Source organism: Salmo salar, chromosome 13, assembly GCF_965601325.2.
Source record: "Salmo salar chromosome 13, fSalSal1, whole genome shotgun sequence".
NCBI lineage: Eukaryota > Metazoa > Chordata > Actinopteri > Salmoniformes > Salmonidae > Salmo > Salmo salar.
The window spans coordinates 2,445,935-2,464,830 of NC_138303.1; the positions used below are offsets into that span (position 1 = coordinate 2,445,935).

Genomic DNA, 18,896 nt, shown 5'->3' on the forward strand with positions numbered 1-18,896 from the left:
GAGAATTTTCCTTAAGTTGCTGTTAACTCAAATTCCTCTAATTATTTGGGTCAAATTTGTTTTCATTTTTATAGATTGGTGTGATCAATCCCTGGTTCCAAATATCGGGGAAAATACCTGTAGTGAGGATAATGTTAAAGAGTTTGAGTATAGCCAATTTGAATTTGTGGTCTGTATATTTGATCATTTCATTTAAAATACCATCAGCACCACAGGCCTTGTTGGGTTGGAGAGTGCATCGTTTTTCCAATATTTCTTCTTCTGTAATTGAAGTATCCACAGGATTCTAATAGTCTTTGACTGCTGATTCAAGGATTTGTAATTTTTCTTGTATATTTTTTTGTTCTGGGCTCTTTGTTATATTGCTGTAGAGGTTTGCAAAGTGATTTCTCCACATATCCCCATTTTGGAGAGCCAATTCCTCCTGATGAGGTTTGTTTAATTTATTCCAATTCTCCCAGAAGTGGTTTGATTCTATGGATTCCTCATTTCCATCCAGCTGGTTTCTAATGTGCTGTTCCTTTATTGTTCTTCGGATGTGTTTGTATTGCTTCAGTGTTTCCCCATATTGAAGGCGTATATTTTTGTTGTCTGGTTCTGTGTTTTTCATTAGATATATTTCTCAATGACTTTCTTAGATTTTTGCAATCATTATCAAACCATTTAAAATTATCTGTTATTTCTGGTTTGCTCTTATGCTTCTTTAGATTAGCCAAGGAGGCTAATTTGTCAAATATAAAGTTTGTTCCAAACGGCCAAATTTACACCTTTGTTGCTGTAGGAGAATGTGAAGGCTAAAAAGTCCAGGAGAGATTGTATTTTTTGGCTACTAATTGCTTTTTGGTAGATGTCTGTACTGTTGTCACTCCATCTATAGGCCTGTTTAGTACCATGTCATTTACTGGGCCGTGTTGCTTCATGGTTTGGTTCCGCTCTTCTCAGATTCACTGTGGTCTGAGAGAGGTGTTAGTGGGCTGACTGTGGAGGCTCTGAGAGACTCTGGGTTTAGGTCAGTGGGCTGACTGTGGAGGCTCTGAGAGACTGGGTTTAGGTCGGGGAGGAAGTAGTCTACAGTACTGCTGCCAAGGGATGAGCTGTAGGTGAACCTACCAAAAGAGTTCCCTCTTAGCCTACCATTGACTATCTATAGACCCAGTGTTCCACAGAGCTTCACGAGCAGTGCTCCATTTTTGTTTTTCACTTTGTCCTAGTTGTTTCTGTGGGGGTATGTGGGGAGGAAAAGGTTGTTGCTTCCTGGTAGGTGTTTATCCCCAGGACTGTTAATAGTGTTTAGTTCTTCTGCTGTTCTACCATTCAGGTCTCCACAGTCCAGTACGTTGCCTTGGGCCTGAAAGTGACTCATCTCCTCCTCTAGAATGGAGAAACTCTCTTCATTGAAGTAGGGTGACTGAGGGGGGAATGTATGTGTCACAGAGGAAGAAGTTTTTATCTGTTAAGATAAAGCCTCCTTGTTGATTTTTTAACCAGATAAAGAATTCTCCTATTTTGATCAATTCGATTGAATGAATTAGTTCAGATTTATACCATATTAGCATTCCCCCTGAGTCTCTGCCCTGTCCTGAGTCTCTGCCCTGTCTGATTCCTGTTAGTTTAGTGGATGGTATGATTATCTCCCTATAACCTAGTGGACAGCCAGTGGAAACATCACCTCTGCACCATGTTTCCTGTAGTACTACAATATCAACATCATCCATTTCTTTCAGGAAGTCTGGGTTTCTGCTCTTTAGCCCAAAACTTAAATCCTTGTAAATTCCAACATGCAACGTAAAGATTTCATTAAAAAAAAATGTCTTTACCTTCAAAATGAGACAAACACTCACAATCCAACAAGAACTATTAAAACAGGTTTTTTTTCAATTAAAATAAACTCTTATTATGAAAACGTGATTTGTTTATCATTTAAGATGGCATTTGTGTCATGCCACTTTGGTGGATGTAGTGTGAGGAGGGTGTAGTTCTTCTGCTCATCTTACCATGACCCTCGGCCTATCACATGTGAGCATAGTAGACTCAGCATGTGTTTAATGTCACTCATTTGGTTGGTGGGGGCTGGGCCAGTTGCTCCTCTCACAGCCTGTGCGTAGCTCTGCCTGCTGGGCTGTGGCTCCTCCAGGTGGGGGTTTGTGGTGGGGGGCAGGGGGGGGGGGGGTGGGAAGCCTCATCTGGGTGGCTCTTAAGCTGGGCTGGGGTGGGCTGTGCTGGCTGTGGTGGGCATTGATGTTGGTGGTGCTGTGGTTGTGGCTGGGGGGGTCCAGGGTGCTGGTCCGGGGTGTTGTCTTGGTGATCTCGGAGGGGTGGAGATTGCTCCGCTGTTCCTGGGTGGCGAGGTCGGGCTGCGGTTTAAAGTAATGTCTTGGCAAGGATGGGGACTGTCTCCCTGTACAGGTGAACATGGTCAGAGACAGTCCAGATCGAGGGTGGGATGGTGGGCCAGGTGTACATTGGGTCATAGGGACAGTCCAGATGGAGGGTGGGATGGTGGGCCAGGTGTACATTGGGTCATAGGGACAGTCCAAATGGAGTTGGGGAAGATTGCGGAGGCCTTCTCAATCCCTCCCCGTAGTGAAGTCTCCACCCTCTCCTGCTGAGCACGCAGGTCGTTGCTTCCGGTGTGTATGATTATGTGGCTTGGTGACCCGAGATGGGCCTTATCAAGCAGCTCCATGGCACTCTGTGTTGGTGGGCACCACACGTTTCTCCTTTTGTGTTGAGGGAAAAGTTTATTCTCCTGAACAAACTTCCCATTTGAGTCTATTAACAGGACGATGTCAGCCAGTGTTTCTTCTGGACTGGAGGGGTGCAGCAGGCAGGGCTGAGGAGGAGGGGTGCAGCAGGCAGGGCTGAGGAGGAGGGGTGCAGCAGGCAGGGCTGAGGAGGAGGGGTGCAGCAGGCAGGGCTGAGGAGGAGGGGTGCAGCAGGCAGGGCTGAGGAGGGGTGCAGCAGGCAGGGCTGGGGAAGCCTGGCTGGTTGAGGGCAGCCTGTTCTCTTTCTCTCTCCTGCAGCCTGTCCTCTGTTCTCTCTCCTGCAGCCTGTCCTCTGTTCTCTCTCCTGCAGCCTGTCCTCTGTTCTCTCTCCTGCAGCCTGTCCTCTGTTCTCTCTCCTGCAGCCTGTCCTCTGTTCTCTCTCCTGCAGCCTGTCCTCTGTTCTCTCTCCTGCAGCCTGTTCTCTGTTCTCTCTCCTGCAGCCTGTTCTCTCTCCTGCAGCCTGTCCTGCAGCCTGTCCTCTGTCCTCTGTCCTCTCTCCTGCTCTCTTTCTCTCTTAGTGAGGTCAGATCGTTATTACTGCTCAGCCTGTCTTTTTGGAGCTCTCTCACCTCCTGTGTTAGATCAGCCAGCTCTCTTGAGTCCGTCTCTCTCTTGCTGAACCTCTTTCAGCTGTGTTGCAAGGCTGCTGTCCTGCTCTGTCTGCACCTTGGTTAGGAGCTCCTCTAAGGTGAGGATGTCTGGTTGCTGTTTGCTCTCCCTGAGCAGGACCACCTCCCCCCTCCAGTCTGGTGAACTCATCCCTCATGGCAGCCATGGTGGTGAGGAGGGCCTGAGCCTGCTCTGCACTGAGGGGGTCGCTCTCCTCCTGGGGCTTGTCCTCCACTATGGTGGGAAGAGGTGCTGGATGGGCCTTTTTGGGTGGGGATAGTAGGGGTGAGGGTGGTGCTGGATGGGCCTTTTTGGGTGGGGATAGTAGGGGTGAGGGTGGTGCTGGATGGGCCTTTTTGGGTGGGGATAGTAGGGGTGAGGGTGGTGCTGGATGGGCCTTTTTGGGTGGGGATAGTAGGGGTGAGGGTGGTGCTGGATGGGCCTTTTTGGGTGGGGATAGTAGGGGTGAGGGTGGTGCTGGATGGGCCTTTTTGGGTGGGGATAGTAGGGGTGAGGGTGGTGCTGGATGGGCCTTTTTGGGTGGGGATAGTAGGGGTGAGGGTGGTGCTGGATGGGCCTTTTTGGGTGGGGATAGTAGGGGTGAGGGTGGTGCTGGATGGGCCTTTTTGGGTGGGGATAGTAGGGGTGAGGGTGGTGCTGGATGGGCCTTTTTGGGTGGGGATAGTAGGGGTGAGGGTGGTGCTGGATGGGCCTTTTTGGGTGGGGATAGTAGGGGTGAGGGTGGTGCTGGATGGGCCTTTTTGGGTGGGGGTGGTGCTGGGTGGGGGTGGTGCTGGGAGAGTTTATCAAAATTGGATTTGTTTTGGAATTCTTTCTAGGTAATCTAAGGGAAATATGTCTCTCTACGGTCATACCTTTGGCAGGAGGTTAGGAAGTGCATCTCAGTTTCCACCTCATTTTGTAGGCATTGTGCACATAGCCTGTTTTCTCTTGAGAGCCAGGTGATGGCTTTCATGGAAGGTTTGGGAATTGCTTACTTTTATTTTAGGTGGCTGTGAAATGTAATGTCTCTTTTCTAGTATTTTGATAATTAGTGGGTGTCTCTATCCTCCTGTCAGGCCAAGGTGACAGCCAACAACGATAAGAATCGTACCTACTCAGTCTTCTACATTCCAAAAGTCACTGGAATGCACAAGGTAAGCCTGACCTTCAGTCTTCATTTCTACCCTAAATGAACCCTACTCAATCCTAGGTGATGGTGTAATGTTAGGTGACATGTTTTTATGACCAGGTGACGGTGCTGTTTGGTAACTCGGTGTTTTACTAGGTGACGGTGCCATTTGGTAACTCTGTGTTTTACTAGGTGACAGTGCTGTTTGCGGGGCTTCACATCAATAAGTCTCCTTATGAGGTGGATGTGGGGATGGCTCAGGGAGACAGCAGTAAAGCCACAGCCCAGGGACCTGGACTAGAACCTGCCGGAAACATCGCCAATAAGACCACATACTTTGACGTCTACACCGCAGGTACCAACTGTTTTTCTCTCTTCACAGCCTTTTTAAAATCACCGTTGGTCTCTTGCTTACATCCCTGAGTAGTTTCTGTCCTCTCAGGCAATAGGAAGGACGACTATTTTTGTTCTGGTTCAGATCATTTTTTGCCCAATACAAATCAATGGTAAATAATGTATTGTCACTTTTTTTTATTGTAAATAAGAATATATGTTTTCTAAACACTTCTACATTAATGTGGATGATACCATGATAATGGATAATCCTGAATGATCAATTATGAGTGAGAAAGTTAGACGCACAAATACCACCCCAAAAATGCTAACCTCCCCTGATATTGTAATGGTGAGAGGTTAGCATGTCTTGGGGTTATGATATTTGCACGTTTAACTTTCTCACTCCTCATGATTCATTCAGGACCATCCATAATGTTGGTAGCATCCACATTCATGTAGAAGTGTTTTGATATATTCTAATTTACAATACAAATGACTCCAAAATATAGATAGCCTAGTGGTTAGAGCGTTGGACTAGTATCCGAAAGGTTGCTTGATCGAATCCCCGAGCTGACAAGGTACAAATCTGTCATTCTGCCCCTGAACAAGGCAGTTAACCCACTGTTCTTAGGCCGTCATTGTAAATAAGAATTTGTTCTTAACTGACTTGCCTAGTTAAATACAATTAAATGAGACAATGCATTACTACAAGTGAATGTCTCAATGCTTTTGCTACCCTAAAATTGGGGACTATGTACGAGAAGTGCTGTAATTTTAACGGTTCACCCGATATGTATGACAATACATCAAATGAAAGCTGACAGTCTGCATTTTAACCCCATTGTTAAACCTTTTGGAGTATTGGGCCAAAAAGAGCGCTTCACAGTCCCAATAATGACGGAGGACGCGGTTTATTGGTATGATGCTAAACGCTCTCCCTGTCTCCAGGAGCTGGTGTGGGAGAGGTAGAGGTGGTGATCATGGACCCAGCGGGTAAGAAGGACGTGGTGGTGTGTCAGATAGAGGATAAGGGCAACAGTTCGTACCGCTGCACCTACAAACCCACCCTGGAGGGGGCCCACACCATCTATGTTACCTTCGCTGGAGGACAGATCAGCAAGAGCCCCTTCACTGTTAACATAGGAGAGGGTGAGACAGACCGAGGGGAAATTAAGCTGGGTGTCTGACTTTTTTTTCTTTTTTCTGGGTCTGTTACTCTGGTTCTCTTTGCTGTTTCCGCTGTTCCGTTCAGTTTCTGCTTCGTTGGTTCTGTTTCTTGTTCTGTTATTCTGTTTGAGTCACTTCTTATCTTTTTATATTCTAACTGCTTCATTCTCTCTCTCTCTCTCTCTCCATGGAAGGATGGAGGGAGTTGCTGGTATCTCTTCTCTCTCTGGAGCAGCTTCTTCCTTCTACTGTCCTGTCACTTCCTGGGATCTCTCTTGGGTGCTAGACTCGGTGTGTGTCTCGTACTATTCCATGTGACTCATCCTTTTTCATAGACTGGTGTGTCATCTCCCTCTAATCCTCCAAACCCAGACTGATCCAGTGTCTATATACACACACAAACACACACGCACATATGACTCAGCAGGTCCTTATTTAGCAGTTCCCCTGGGGGTTAATGTCATCCATTAAATCTGTTCACCTCTAACCCTCCTCCCTCCAGCTTGTAACCCCAGCCTGGTTCGGGCTAAGGGCCGTGGTCTCCAGCCTAAAGGCCTCAGAGTGAAGGAGACAGCTGACTTCAGAGTCTTCACTAAAGGAGCTGGGACTGGAGAACTCAAAGTCACCATCAAGGGCCCCAGTGAGTCAACTACACAGCAGATTCTGTTTCATAAACTATTCCAACGAGCATCGATTTAATAATATATATATTCTCATCAAAAAAAGAAACGTCCTTTCACTGTCAACTGTTTATTTTCAGAAAAATTAACATGTGTAAATATTTGTATGAACATAAGATTCAACAACTGAGACATAAACTGAACAAGTGCCACAGACATGTGACTAACAGAAATGGAATAATGTGTCCCTGAACAAAGGGGGGGTCAAAATCATAAGTAACAGTCAGTATCTGGTGTGGCCACCAGCTGCATTAAGTACTGCAGTGCATCTCCTCCTCATGGACTGCACCAGATTTGCCAGTTCTTGCTGTGAGATGTTACCCCACTCCACCAAGGCACCTACAAGTTCCCGGCTATTTCTGGGGGGGGGGGAATGGTCCTAGCCCTCACCCTCTGATCCAACAGGTCCCAGACGTGCTCAATGGGATTGAGATCCGGGCTCTTCGCTGGCCATGGCAGAACACTGACATTCCTGTCTTGCAGGAAATCACACACAGAACGAGCAGTATGGCTGATGGCATTGTCATGCTGGAGGGTCATGTCAGGATGAGCCTGCAGGAAGGGTACCACATGAGGGAGGAGGATGTCTTCCCTGTAACGCACAGCGTTGAGATTGCCTGCAATGGCAACAAGCTCAGTCCGATGATGCTGTGACACACCGCCCCAGACCATGACGGACCCTACACCTCCAAATCGAGCCCGCTCCAGAGTACAGGCCTCGGTGTAACGCTCATTCCTTCGACAATAAACGCCAATCTGACCATCACCCCTGGTGAGACACAACCGCGACTCGTCAGTGAAGAGCACTTTTTGCCTGTCCTGTCTGGTCCAGCGATGGTGGGTTTGTGCCATAGGCGACGTTGTTGCCGGTGATGTCTGGTGAAGACCTGCCTTACAACAGGCCTACAAGCCCTCAGTCCAGCCTCTCTCAGCCTATTGCGGACATTCTGGGCACTGATGGAGGGATTGTGTGTTCCTGGTGTAACTCGGGCAGTTGTTGTTGCCATCCTGTACCTGTCCCACAGGTGTGATGTTCGGATGTACCGATCCTGTGCAGGTGTTGTTACATGGGGTCTGCCACTGCGAGGACTATCAGCTGTCTGTCCTGTCTACCTGTAGTGCTGTCTTAGGCGTCTCACAGTACGGATATTGCAATTTATTGTCCTGGCCACATCTGCAGTCCTCATGCCTCCTTGCAGCATGCCTAAGGCACGTTCACGCAGATGAGCAGGGACCCTGGGCATCTTTCTTTTGGTGTTTTCCAGAGTCAGTAGAAAGGCCTCTTTAGTGTCCTAAGTTTTCATAACTGTGACCTTAATGGCCTACCGTCTGTAAGCTGTTAGTGTCTTAACGACCGTTCCACAGGTGCATGTTCATTAATTGTTTATGGTTCATTGAACAAGCATGGGAAACAGTGTTTAAACCCTTTACAATGAAGATCTGTGAAGCTATTTGGATGTTTACAAATTATCTTTGAAAGACGGGGTCCTGAAAAAGGGATGTTTCTTTTTTTGCTGAGTTTGTATACACAGTACCAGTCAAAAGTTTGGACACCTACTCATTCAGGGCATTCATGTACTAACCAAAAAAGTGTTAAACAAATAAATATATTTGAGATTATTCAAAGTAGCCACCCTTTGCCTTGATGACAGCTTTGAACACTCTTGGCATTCTCTCAACCAGCTTCACCTGGAATGCTTTTCCAACAGTCTTGAAGGAGTTCCCACATATGCTGAGTACTTGTTGGCTGCTTTTCCTTCACTCTGCGGTCGAACTCATCCCAAACCATCTCAATTGGGTTGAGGTCGGGTGATTGTGGAGGCCAGGTCATCTGATGCAGCACTCCATCACTCTCCTTCTTGGTCAAATAGCCCTTACACAGCCTGGAGGTGTGTTGGGTCATTGTCCTGTTGAAAATGATAGTCCCACTAAGCGCAAACTAGTTGGGATGACGTATCGCTGCAGAATGCTGTGGTAGCCATGCTGGTTAAGTGTGCCTTGAATTCTAAATAAATCACACTACCTCCATGCCTCACGGTGGGAACCAAACATGCGGAGATCATCCGTTCTGCGTCTCGAAGACATGGCGGTTGGAGCCAAAAATCTCAAATTTGAACTAATCCAAAGGACAGATTTCCACCAGTCTAATGTCCATTACTCGTGTTTCTTAGCCCAAGCAAGTTCTTATTGGTGTCCTTTAGTAGTGGTTTCTTTGCAGCAATTCGACCATGAAGGCCTGATTTCATGCAGTCTCCTCTGAACAGTTGCTGTTGCGATATCTGTTACTTGAACTCTAAAGCATTTATTTGGGCTGCAATTTGAGGTGCAGTTAACTCTAATGAACTTATCCTCTGTATTCCTTTCCTGTGGCGGTCCTCATGTGAGCCAGTTTCATCATAGCTCTTCATAATTTTTGCGACTGCACTTAAACTTTTTCAAAGTTCTTGAAATGTTCCGTATTGACTGACCTTCATGTCTTAAAGTAATGATGGAATGTCGTTTGTCTTTGCTTATTTGAGCTGCTTTTGCCATAATGTGGAATTGGGCTATCTTCTGTATACCAACCCTACCTTGTCACAACACAACTGATTGGCTCATGCATTAAGAAAATAAATTCCACATTAACTTTTACCAAGACCACCTGTTAATTGAAATGCATTCCAGGTGACTACCTCATGATGCTGGTTGAGAGAATGCAAAGCTGTCATCAAGGCAAAGGGAGGCTACTTTGAAGAATCTGAAAACTTAAAATATGTTTTAGTTTAACACTTTTTTTGGTTAGTACATGATTCCAAATGTGTTATTTCATAGTTTTCATGCCTTCACTGTTATTCTACAATGTAGAAAAAATAAAGAAACCCTGGAATGAGTAGGTGTCAACTTTTGACTGCTACTATATATATGTAACCTCTAACACACACCACGATATACACACACCACAAGATATATATATACACACACACACGATATGTGACTCAATGGGCGGATCCAATTTCTCTAGTCGGTGACCATCGTTGGACACTGCCTTTCAAAGTGGTGCATTATGGGAGATAAAAACGGTCCAACTAGCGTCTACATGTCCACTGCATGAACTTTACAAAAACCAAAGGTCATCAAGTTTTCACTGCACATGTCTGCAGTTGCTCTTCACCAACTGTATCCTCCAGCCATCAAGTGCATGGTGGGAGGTTTTATCGTCAACCAATCATTCGGGGGGGGGGTTTATTTGACCCACGCAAACGTGACCAAAGATGTGACCCCCAGCAGCCTCTGATTTTATAGACTACACTACCCAGTATCCACTCTGTTCTAGAAACTACATCAACCAATTGCTACTCTGTTTCTTAATGACCCAAACTGCCCCTGTGTGTGCAGAGGGTCTGGAGGAGCCCTGTAAGAGGAAGGATCTAGGAGACGGTGTGTTTGGGTTTGAGTACTACCCCACCACCCCCGGAACATACAGTATAACCATCACCTGGGGAGGACAGCACATCCCTCGCAGGTACATTTACACTGTTAACCAGAGTGACATCTAGTTAGTGCATTCAACTAAGTCTAGTAGGGGAAAAGGACCGTAACGCAGTCATTACAAGACTCTTGTAAATAACTGTGATCCTCTTTGCAACATGTTATTGGTGTCAACAACAATCAATAGTCGTGAATAGAGAGCCTGGTGTAACGTTGTTACTTCCTGTTGCAGCCCGTTGGAGGTGAAGATTGGTTTGGAGGCGGGGCCACAGAAGGTGCGAGCATGGGGGCCCGGCCTGGAGAGCGGCATTGTGGGTAAATCGGCTGACTTTGTGGTCGAAGCTGTCGGAGAGAATGTAGGAACACTGGGTAAGTATACACACACACACACACACACACACAGTCTTGTACGGCTAACTCTGTGGGGACACACAATTCAGTCCCATTCAAAATCCTATTTTCCCTAACCCCTACTCTTACCCTAGCGCCTAAAATGAAACTTATCTCCTAATAGAGGTCGACTGATTTATTATTTGATACCGATTGTTGGCGGACCAAAAAAGCCTATGCCGATATTTATTTTAATTAAAAAAAAATATTTGTAACGATGACAATTACAACAATACTGAAATGAACATTTTATTTTAACTTAATATAATAAATAATGCAAAAACAGTGTTGGAGAAGAAAGTAAAAGTGCCATGTAAAAAAGCTAACGTTTAAGTTCCTTGCTCAGAACATGAGAACATATGAAAGCTGGTGATTCAATATTCCCAGTTAAGAGGTTTTAGGTTGTAGTTATTATAGGAATTATGACTATTTCTCTCTATACCATTTGTATTTCATATACCTTTGACTATTGGATGTTCTTATAGGTACTTTAGTATTGCCAGCCTAATCTCAGGAGTTGATAGGCTTGAAGTCATAAACAGCGCTGTGGGTCAAGCATTGCGGAGAGCTGCTGGCAAACGCAGTAAAGTTTGAATGAATGCTTACGAGCCTGCTGCTGCCTACCACCGCTCAGTCAGACTGCTCTATCAAATCATAGACTTAATTATAATAAACACAAATACGAGCCTTTGGTCATTAATGGAGAGGCAGGTAGCCTAGTGGTTAGAGCGTTGGACTAGTAACCGGAAGGTTGCAAGATCGAATCCCCGAGCTGACAAGGTAAAAAATCTGTTCTGCCCCTGAACAGGCAGTTAACCCACTGTTCCTAGGCTGTCATTGAAAATAAGAATGTGTTCTTAACTGACTTGCCTAGTTAAATAAAAAAAAAAGTCAAATCCGGAAACTATAATTTCGAAAACAAAACGTTTTATTCTTTCAGTGAAATACAGAACCATTCCGTATTTTATCTAACAGGTGGCATCCCTAAGTCTAAATATTGCTGTTACATTGCACAACCTTCGATGTTATGTCATAATTATGTACAATTCTGGCAAATGAATTCGCAACGAGCCAGGCGGCCCACATTGCTACTACTGATTTGCTATGAAAACTTAAAATCGGCCCACCTCTAGCTCCTAACCGTTAACGTAATTCTAACCTTAACCCTAAACCCCCTAGAAATAGGATTTGACCTTGTGGGAACTAACAAAATGTCCCCAGTTGGTGAAATTTTTATAAGTTTACTATTCTTCTGGTCCCCACTAGAATAGGTAAACACGTCCCCTCCCCACACACACACACACACACACACACAGACCCTGCGTGTCCTCATCAGAAGGTGTGTGTGTGTCCAGGTTTCTCGGTGGAGGGTCCGTCCCAGGCGAAGATCGAGTGTGACGATAAGGGCGACGGGTCATGTGACGTGCGGTACTGGCCAATGGAAGCAGGAGAGTATGCGGTGCATGTCCTCTGTAACAACGAGGACATCCAGCACTCTCCCTTCATGGCTGAAATCACTGCTGCTCTAAACAAGGACTACTACCCTGATAAGGTATGTTAAAGCACTGCTGCTCTAAACAAGGACTACTAATAAGGTATTTGTACTTATTATGGATCCCCCATTAGTTCCTGCCAAGGCAGCAGCTACTCTTCCTGGGGTTTATTATGGATCCCCATTAGTTCCTGCCAAGGCCGCAGCTACTCTTCCTGGGGTCCCACAAAATTAAGGCAGTTTGTACAATTTGAAAAACATTACAATACATTCACAGATTTCACAACACACTGTGTGCCCTCAGGCCCCTACTCCACCACTACCACATATCTACAGTACTAAATCTGTGTGTATAGTTCGTGTGTGTGCCTGTTTGTTGCTTCACAGTCCCCGCTGTTCCATATGGTGTTTTTATTAAAATTTTTGTAATTGTTTAAATCTGATTCTACTGCTTTCATCAGTTACTGATGTGGAATAGAGTTCCATGTAGTACTGTGCGCCTCCCATAGTCTGTTCTGGACTTGGGGACTGGTATGTGTGTATTAGACTATGAAGAGGACTTTATTATCTTAAAGGTTGAAACGTGGTGGGCCCCGGGGTAGTTAACCCTTCAGTGGCTCTCATCCCACCACATTTTCTCTGTCTAACCCGGGTTTTGAACTGGCAACCCTCCAGTTGCTAACCTGTGTTTTGATGTGCTCGCTTTGCTGTGTACAGGTGAAGGCGTATGGTCCAGGACTACAGAGCAGTGGTCTTGCTGTGGGGAAACCCACTGAGTTCACCGTCGATGCCAAGCAGGGAGGGAATGCTTCCCTCAAGATCCTGGCACAGGTACGTGTGTATATAGTGTGGCTCAGTTGGTAGAGCACGGTGTTTGCAACGCCAGGGTTGTGGGTTCGATTCCCACGGGGGACCAGTACGGGAAAAAAAATTATGAAATGTATGCATTCACTACTGTAAGTCGCTCTGGATAAGAACGTCTGCTAAATGACTAAAATGTAAATGTAGATAACACACTGTGGGTGATTTAACGTACATAGCTGTACGTGTGAGGTGCACGGTAGTCTACATGTGAGGTGTGTCATTGTTCTCTGAAGGACAGGCCAAACCAATTGATGAATGAGGTACAGCCTGTTTAACAATGATACTACGGGTCTCTCTTTCTCAACATGGCAAGATCATTATTACTTACGTATCTATCTAACCAACAGCAATAATAGTAGTATTGGGACATGGGATTACCATTAACAATATTAATGAGAACAAGAATACATTACAGCAATGGTAGAAGACCAGTCTCAACCTGACTGAGAAGACACATGGTATGAAAAACAAAACTACATGGGAAATATTATCTACATTACATTGCACTTTTCACTGGCTGTCACTCAGGTTGTGGCAGGAGGACACATAATTGGCACATTTTGGCTTTTCACCCAATAAATATTAGATGTTTTTTTTTTTTCATCTTATAGTTTCAAATTCTTTGTATTGAATTATAATTTTGGGAAAGAAATATTCTCTTAGGTCTGAGTATTTGTCAAAGTGTAATAGGAAATGCAGCTCTGTCTCTACCTCTCCCCTGGAGCAGAGTGAGCACAGCCTGTCCTCTCTGGGCAGCCAGGTTTGTCTGTGACGACCGGTCTCTGTAGCCAGCCTGTCCTCTCTGGGCAGCCAGGTTGGTCTGTGACGACTGGTCTCTATAGCCAGACTGTGCACCTAGTCAGTGTTTTCTCAGTCACAGTGGTCAGATGGTACATGGTGGCAGACTGTGTTTAGAGCCAAATAGCATTGAAGTTTACTTCGATTTTTTTTGTGGTGTCTTTCCAATAGGAGATTTATTTATATATTCTGTGATGATTTGGTTGGGCCAGATTTTTGGGTGGGGATAGTAGGGGTGAGGGTGGTGCTGGTGGAGTTTGTCTTGTGGGAGGGCATGTCACTGGTGGTGTCCTTCTCTCTCTCCGCTCTCTCCTTAATGGTCTGAAAGTCTGTTTCAAACAGCCTGATGTTACCTGGCACCGTGACAGCCTGATGTTACCTGGCACCGTGACAGCCTGATGTTACCTGGCACCGTGAGAGTCCCAGTCTTGTAGAGGTTGATTTTCAGCTTCCACCCGTTACAGATTCCCTCTGTCTTTATGGATGGGTAGTGAGAGGAGACTGCTGAGCGCCATGCATTTGGCTGGTCAGTGAGGAAGATGAGATGGATGGGTAGTGAGAGCAGACTGCTGAGCGCCATGCATTTGGCTGGTCAGTGAGGAAGATGAGATGGATGGGTAGTGAGAGCAGACTGCTGAGCGCCATGCCATTTGGCTGGTCAGTGAGAAAGATGAGATTAATCACGTCACCGTTTCTTGTAGAGGTCTGCGGAAAAGGGTTTCTGACCTGCCCTTTAGTAGTTTCTATTTAAAAGCTTTCCTCGTTGTGTCATTTTGGACTGCTGGAGGGTAGAGAATGGATTCAGCGCTGAGGAGTGGGGACATGGTGCCTGTGGGCTCTACTGCTGCTCTGTCCTGCTGCCCCGTTGCCATAGCAACCGGTTTGTCTGCTGCTGTTGCTAGCTAGCGCTAATTTAGTTCAAAAACCAGCAAAAAGTGACAAATCTTTACACAAAAAACCCCCCAGAAAGATATGTTTAAAGTTAGTCCGTGCTCCTTTTTGGTTTACTCACTCAGTTTGGTCGTTTGATGTAGTTGTATTAACTCGCCTTTGCTAGGTTTGTTCTAGCTAATTTCTTCTGGCTAGCTTGTTAGCCTGCTGGCTAGGTCTTTGTTGTCTAGCTAGCTAGAGTCAAAACTTCTTAACTTGAGGTGCAAAGTTACTTTATTTCCCTATTCTGAATGAATAGTTGTTCATCACAGTTTCTCATTCTAAAAATATGAAATATATCAGGAGCTCATGTTGAGCATGTCTCTCTGTCTCTCTCTCTAGGATGGTGAGGGTACCCCAGTAGATGTCCAGGTGAAGGATAACGGTAATGGAATGTACACCTGCAGTTACACCCCCAAGAAACCCCTCAAACACACCGTCATGGCATCCTGGGGCGGGGTCAACATACCGGACAGTCCCTTCAGGGTGAGCACCCATACAGAAGAAACGCTGTATGGGGACTTGAGCTTCACGTACACACTTACCTCTACAACCCCGACACACTCTTCCTGACTGTTTTCTCGTGTGTGTGTGTAGATGACGATCGGGGCAGGCTGCCACCCTAACAAGGTAAAGGTGTCAGGTCCTGGTGTGGCTAAAACAGGGCTGAAGGCTTTTGAACCAACATTCTTCAATGTGGACTGTGCTGAGGCGGGACAAGGTAAGACCTTTACACTACACCAGCCCCGTTCTGAGTCCCTTCTTCCCCAAGTCTCTTTCCTTTTCACTCCTCATGGATTTAAAAGGAATAAACTCGTATGGTGTCTGACGTGGAAGCTCCCTGTACTACTCGGGAGAGGTTGACATTTTCAACCTCTCCCTGACCCAGTCTGTAATACCAACATAGTCCCTGTGCCCAAGAACGCCAAGGTAACATGTCTAAATGACTACCGAACCATAGCGCTCAACTCTGTAGCCATGAAATGCTTTGAAAGGCTAGTCATGACTCACATCAACACCATCATCCTGGACCCACTCCAATTCTCATACTGACCCAACAGATCCACAGATGACACAATCTCTATTGTACTCCACACTGCCCTCTCCCACCTGGACAAAAAGAACACATACAGTACCACTCAAAAGTTTGGACACCTACTCATTCAAGTATTTCTCTTATTAAAATAAATTATTTTCTACATTGTAGAATAATAGTAAGACATCAAAACTATAGAATAAAACATGGAGTCATGTAGTAACCAAAAAAGTGTTTGAAGAATCTCAAATATATTTTAATTTGTTAAAGTAGCCACCCTTTGTCTGGATGACAGCTGTGGACCCTCTTGGCATCAGATATGGAGTATGTCTGTCTACTTTCTGAAATGCGTCTTTTCACATTTGTTTATTCAACATTTATGAATATCTCAAAAGTACCCTTTTCGATTTGGCCAATTTTAGACATTGTTTGGAACAAAATACTCTTCAAACATGTCAAATTTCCAGAGTGGGCTTTCTGATACTTTTAATGATATGACCCATTTTATACATAGAAATTGACATTGGTAAATGACCAATCACAGCACACTAAGTTTTAAAGCATACTTTTGCGATATTCATATGTTCACAGATCACAGGGTCTGACAGGAGAAACGTATGGTTATAAAACAGCCACTTTCATGATTTTCCAAAAAATGGTTTGATACAAATGTACAATGTCTTCAGACCCCTTCCCCTTTTTCACATTTTGTTACGTTACAGCCTTATTCTGAAATTGATTAATCCCCCCTCAATCTACACACACTACCCCATAATGACAAAGTGGAAACAGGTTTTTGGATTTTTTTGCAAATGTATTAAGGTAACAATTTTTAAGTAGTCAGACCTTTTGCTATGAGACTTGAAATTGAGTTCAGGTGGTTCCTGTTTCCATTGATCATCCTTGAGATGTTTCTACAACTTGATTGGAGTCCACCTGTGGTAAAATCAATTGATTGGACATGGTTTGGAAAGGCACACACCTGTCTATATAAGGTCCCACAGTTGACAGTGCATGTCAGAGTAAAAACCAAGCCATGAGGTTGAAGGAATTATCCGTAGAGCTCCGAGACAGGATTGTGTCGAGGCACAGATCTGGGGAAGGGTACCAACACATTTCTGCAGCATTGAAGGTTCCCAAGAACACAGTGGCCTCCATCATTTGGAAACACAACGACTGTTACTAGACCTGGGCAATTGGGGGGAAGGGCCTTGGTCCGGGAGGTGACCAAGAACCCTATGGTCACTCTGAAAGAGCTCCAGAGTTCCTCTGTGGAGATGGGAGAACCTTGCAGAAGGACAACCATCTCTGCAGCACTACACTAATCAGGCCTTTATGGGTAGAGTGGCCAGACGGAAGCCACTCCTCAGTAGAGGACACATGACAGCCCAACGAGTTTGCCAAAAGGCACCTGAAGGACTTCAGACCATGAGAAACAAGATTCTCTGGTCTGATGAAACTAAGATTGAATGCCAAGCATCACATCCGGAGGAAACCTGGCACCATCCCTACGGTGAAGCATGGTGGTGGCAGCTTCATGCTCTTGGGATGTTTTTCAGCGGCTGGGACTGCAAGACTTGTCAGGATCGCGGGAAAGATGAACGGTGCAAAGTACAGCGAGATCCTTGATGAAAACCTGCTCAGGACCTCCGACTGGAGCGATGGTTCACCTTCCAACAGGACAACGACCCTAAACACACAGCCAAGACAACACAGGAGTGGCTTTGGGACAGGTCTCAATGTCCTTGAGTGACCCAGCCAGAGTCCGGACTTGAACCCGATCGAACATCTCTGGAGAGACCTGAAAATAGCTGTGCAGCGACGCTCCCCATCCAACCTGATAGATCTTGAGAGGATCTGCAGAGAAGAATGGGAGAAATTCCCCAAATACAGGTGTGCCAAGCTTGTGGAGTTATACTCGAGGCTGTAATTGCTTCCAAAGGTGCTTCAACAAAGTACTCAGTAAAGGGTCTGAATACTTATATAAATGGGATGTTTGTTTTATTTTTAGTAGAACATTCTAAAAACCTACTTTAGCTTTGTCATTATGGGGGTATTGTGATGTCATTATGGGGTATTGTGTGTAGGTTGAGAAACTATTTAATCCATTTTAGAAAAAGGCTGTAACATAACAAAAATTAATCTGGATAAAGTCGAGGTCTGAATACTTTCTGAATGCACTGTAAAAAGCAAGTCAAACATTATTCCTCCGAATGAAGTTCCTATGTGAGAATTGCCAGAACTATCTGAATCCCAAAATATTTTCTGCGTACGCTAAATCGCCCTGCTGTCATACGCTGGCGTGGAATCACCCCACTGTCTTCCGGTGCGATCCCACTTGTATCTTTGCCATGTCATTGTACAGCTGGTGTGTGTGTGTGTCCCAGGTGACATCAGTATAGGTATAAAGTGCTCTCCAGGTGTATTAACTGTGTGTGTGTGTCCCAGGTGACATCAGTATCGGTATAAAGTGCTCTCCAGGTGTGGTGGGACCAGCGGAGGCAGACATCGACTTCGACATCATCAGGAACGACAACGACACGTTCACCGTTAAATACACACCGCCAGGCGCTGGTAGCTACACCATCATGGTGCTGTTCGCTGACCAGGTGGGTAGTGTGTGTGTATATACACAGTAGTGTAGCTAACCCATCATGGTGCTGTTCTGACCAGGTGGGTAGTGTGTGTGTGTGTGTGTGTGTGTATATATATACAGTAGTGTAGCTAACCCATCATGGTGCTGTTCTCTGACCAGGTGGGTAGAGTGTGTGTATATATACAGTAGTGTAGCTAACCCATCATGGTGCTGTTCGCTGACCGGTGGGTAGTGTGTGTGTATATATACAGTAGTGTGGCTAACCCATCATGGTGCTGACCAGGTGGGTAGTGTGTATATATACACAGTAGTGTGGCTAACCCATCATGGTGCTGTTCGCTGACCAGGTGGGTAGAGTGTGTGTGTATATATACAGTAGTGTGGCTAACCCATCATGGTGCTGTTCTCTGACCAGGTGGGTAGAGTGTATATATACACAGTAGTGTGGCTAACCCATCATGGTGCTGTTCTCTGACCAGATGGGTAGAGTGTGTGTGTGTGTATATATACAGTAGTGTGGCTAACCCATCATTGTGCTGTTCTCTGACCAGGTGGGTAGTGTGTGTATATATACAGCAGTGTGGCTAATCCATCATGGTGCTGACCAGGTTGGGGGTGTGTGTGTGTGTGTGT

The 18,896-nt window shown here is 45.5% G+C and overlaps 1 protein-coding gene across 8 annotated transcripts in view; it reads left to right on the plus strand.

Moving 5' to 3' along the window:
- The window catches only part of LOC100380643 (filamin A, alpha (actin binding protein 280)), a 74,559-nt gene that overhangs the window by 30,141 nt on the left and 25,522 nt on the right, over positions 1-18,896 (plus strand). For all 8 annotated transcript variants that reach the window (XM_082959771.1, XM_082959767.1, XM_082959769.1 and 5 more), the window contains exons 7-17: positions 4,454-4,531; positions 4,699-4,861; positions 5,791-5,991; positions 6,512-6,649; positions 10,065-10,191; positions 10,390-10,526; positions 11,903-12,099; positions 12,757-12,870; positions 14,974-15,117; positions 15,229-15,352; positions 18,116-18,276. In XM_082959771.1, coding sequence (XP_082815897.1) covers positions 4,454-4,531; positions 4,699-4,861; positions 5,791-5,991; positions 6,512-6,649; positions 10,065-10,191; positions 10,390-10,526; positions 11,903-12,099; positions 12,757-12,870; positions 14,974-15,117; positions 15,229-15,352; positions 18,116-18,276 — 1,584 coding nt within the window. The remainder of the gene's footprint in view (positions 1-4,453; positions 4,532-4,698; positions 4,862-5,790; positions 5,992-6,511; positions 6,650-10,064; positions 10,192-10,389; positions 10,527-11,902; positions 12,100-12,756; positions 12,871-14,973; positions 15,118-15,228; positions 15,353-18,115; positions 18,277-18,896) is intronic.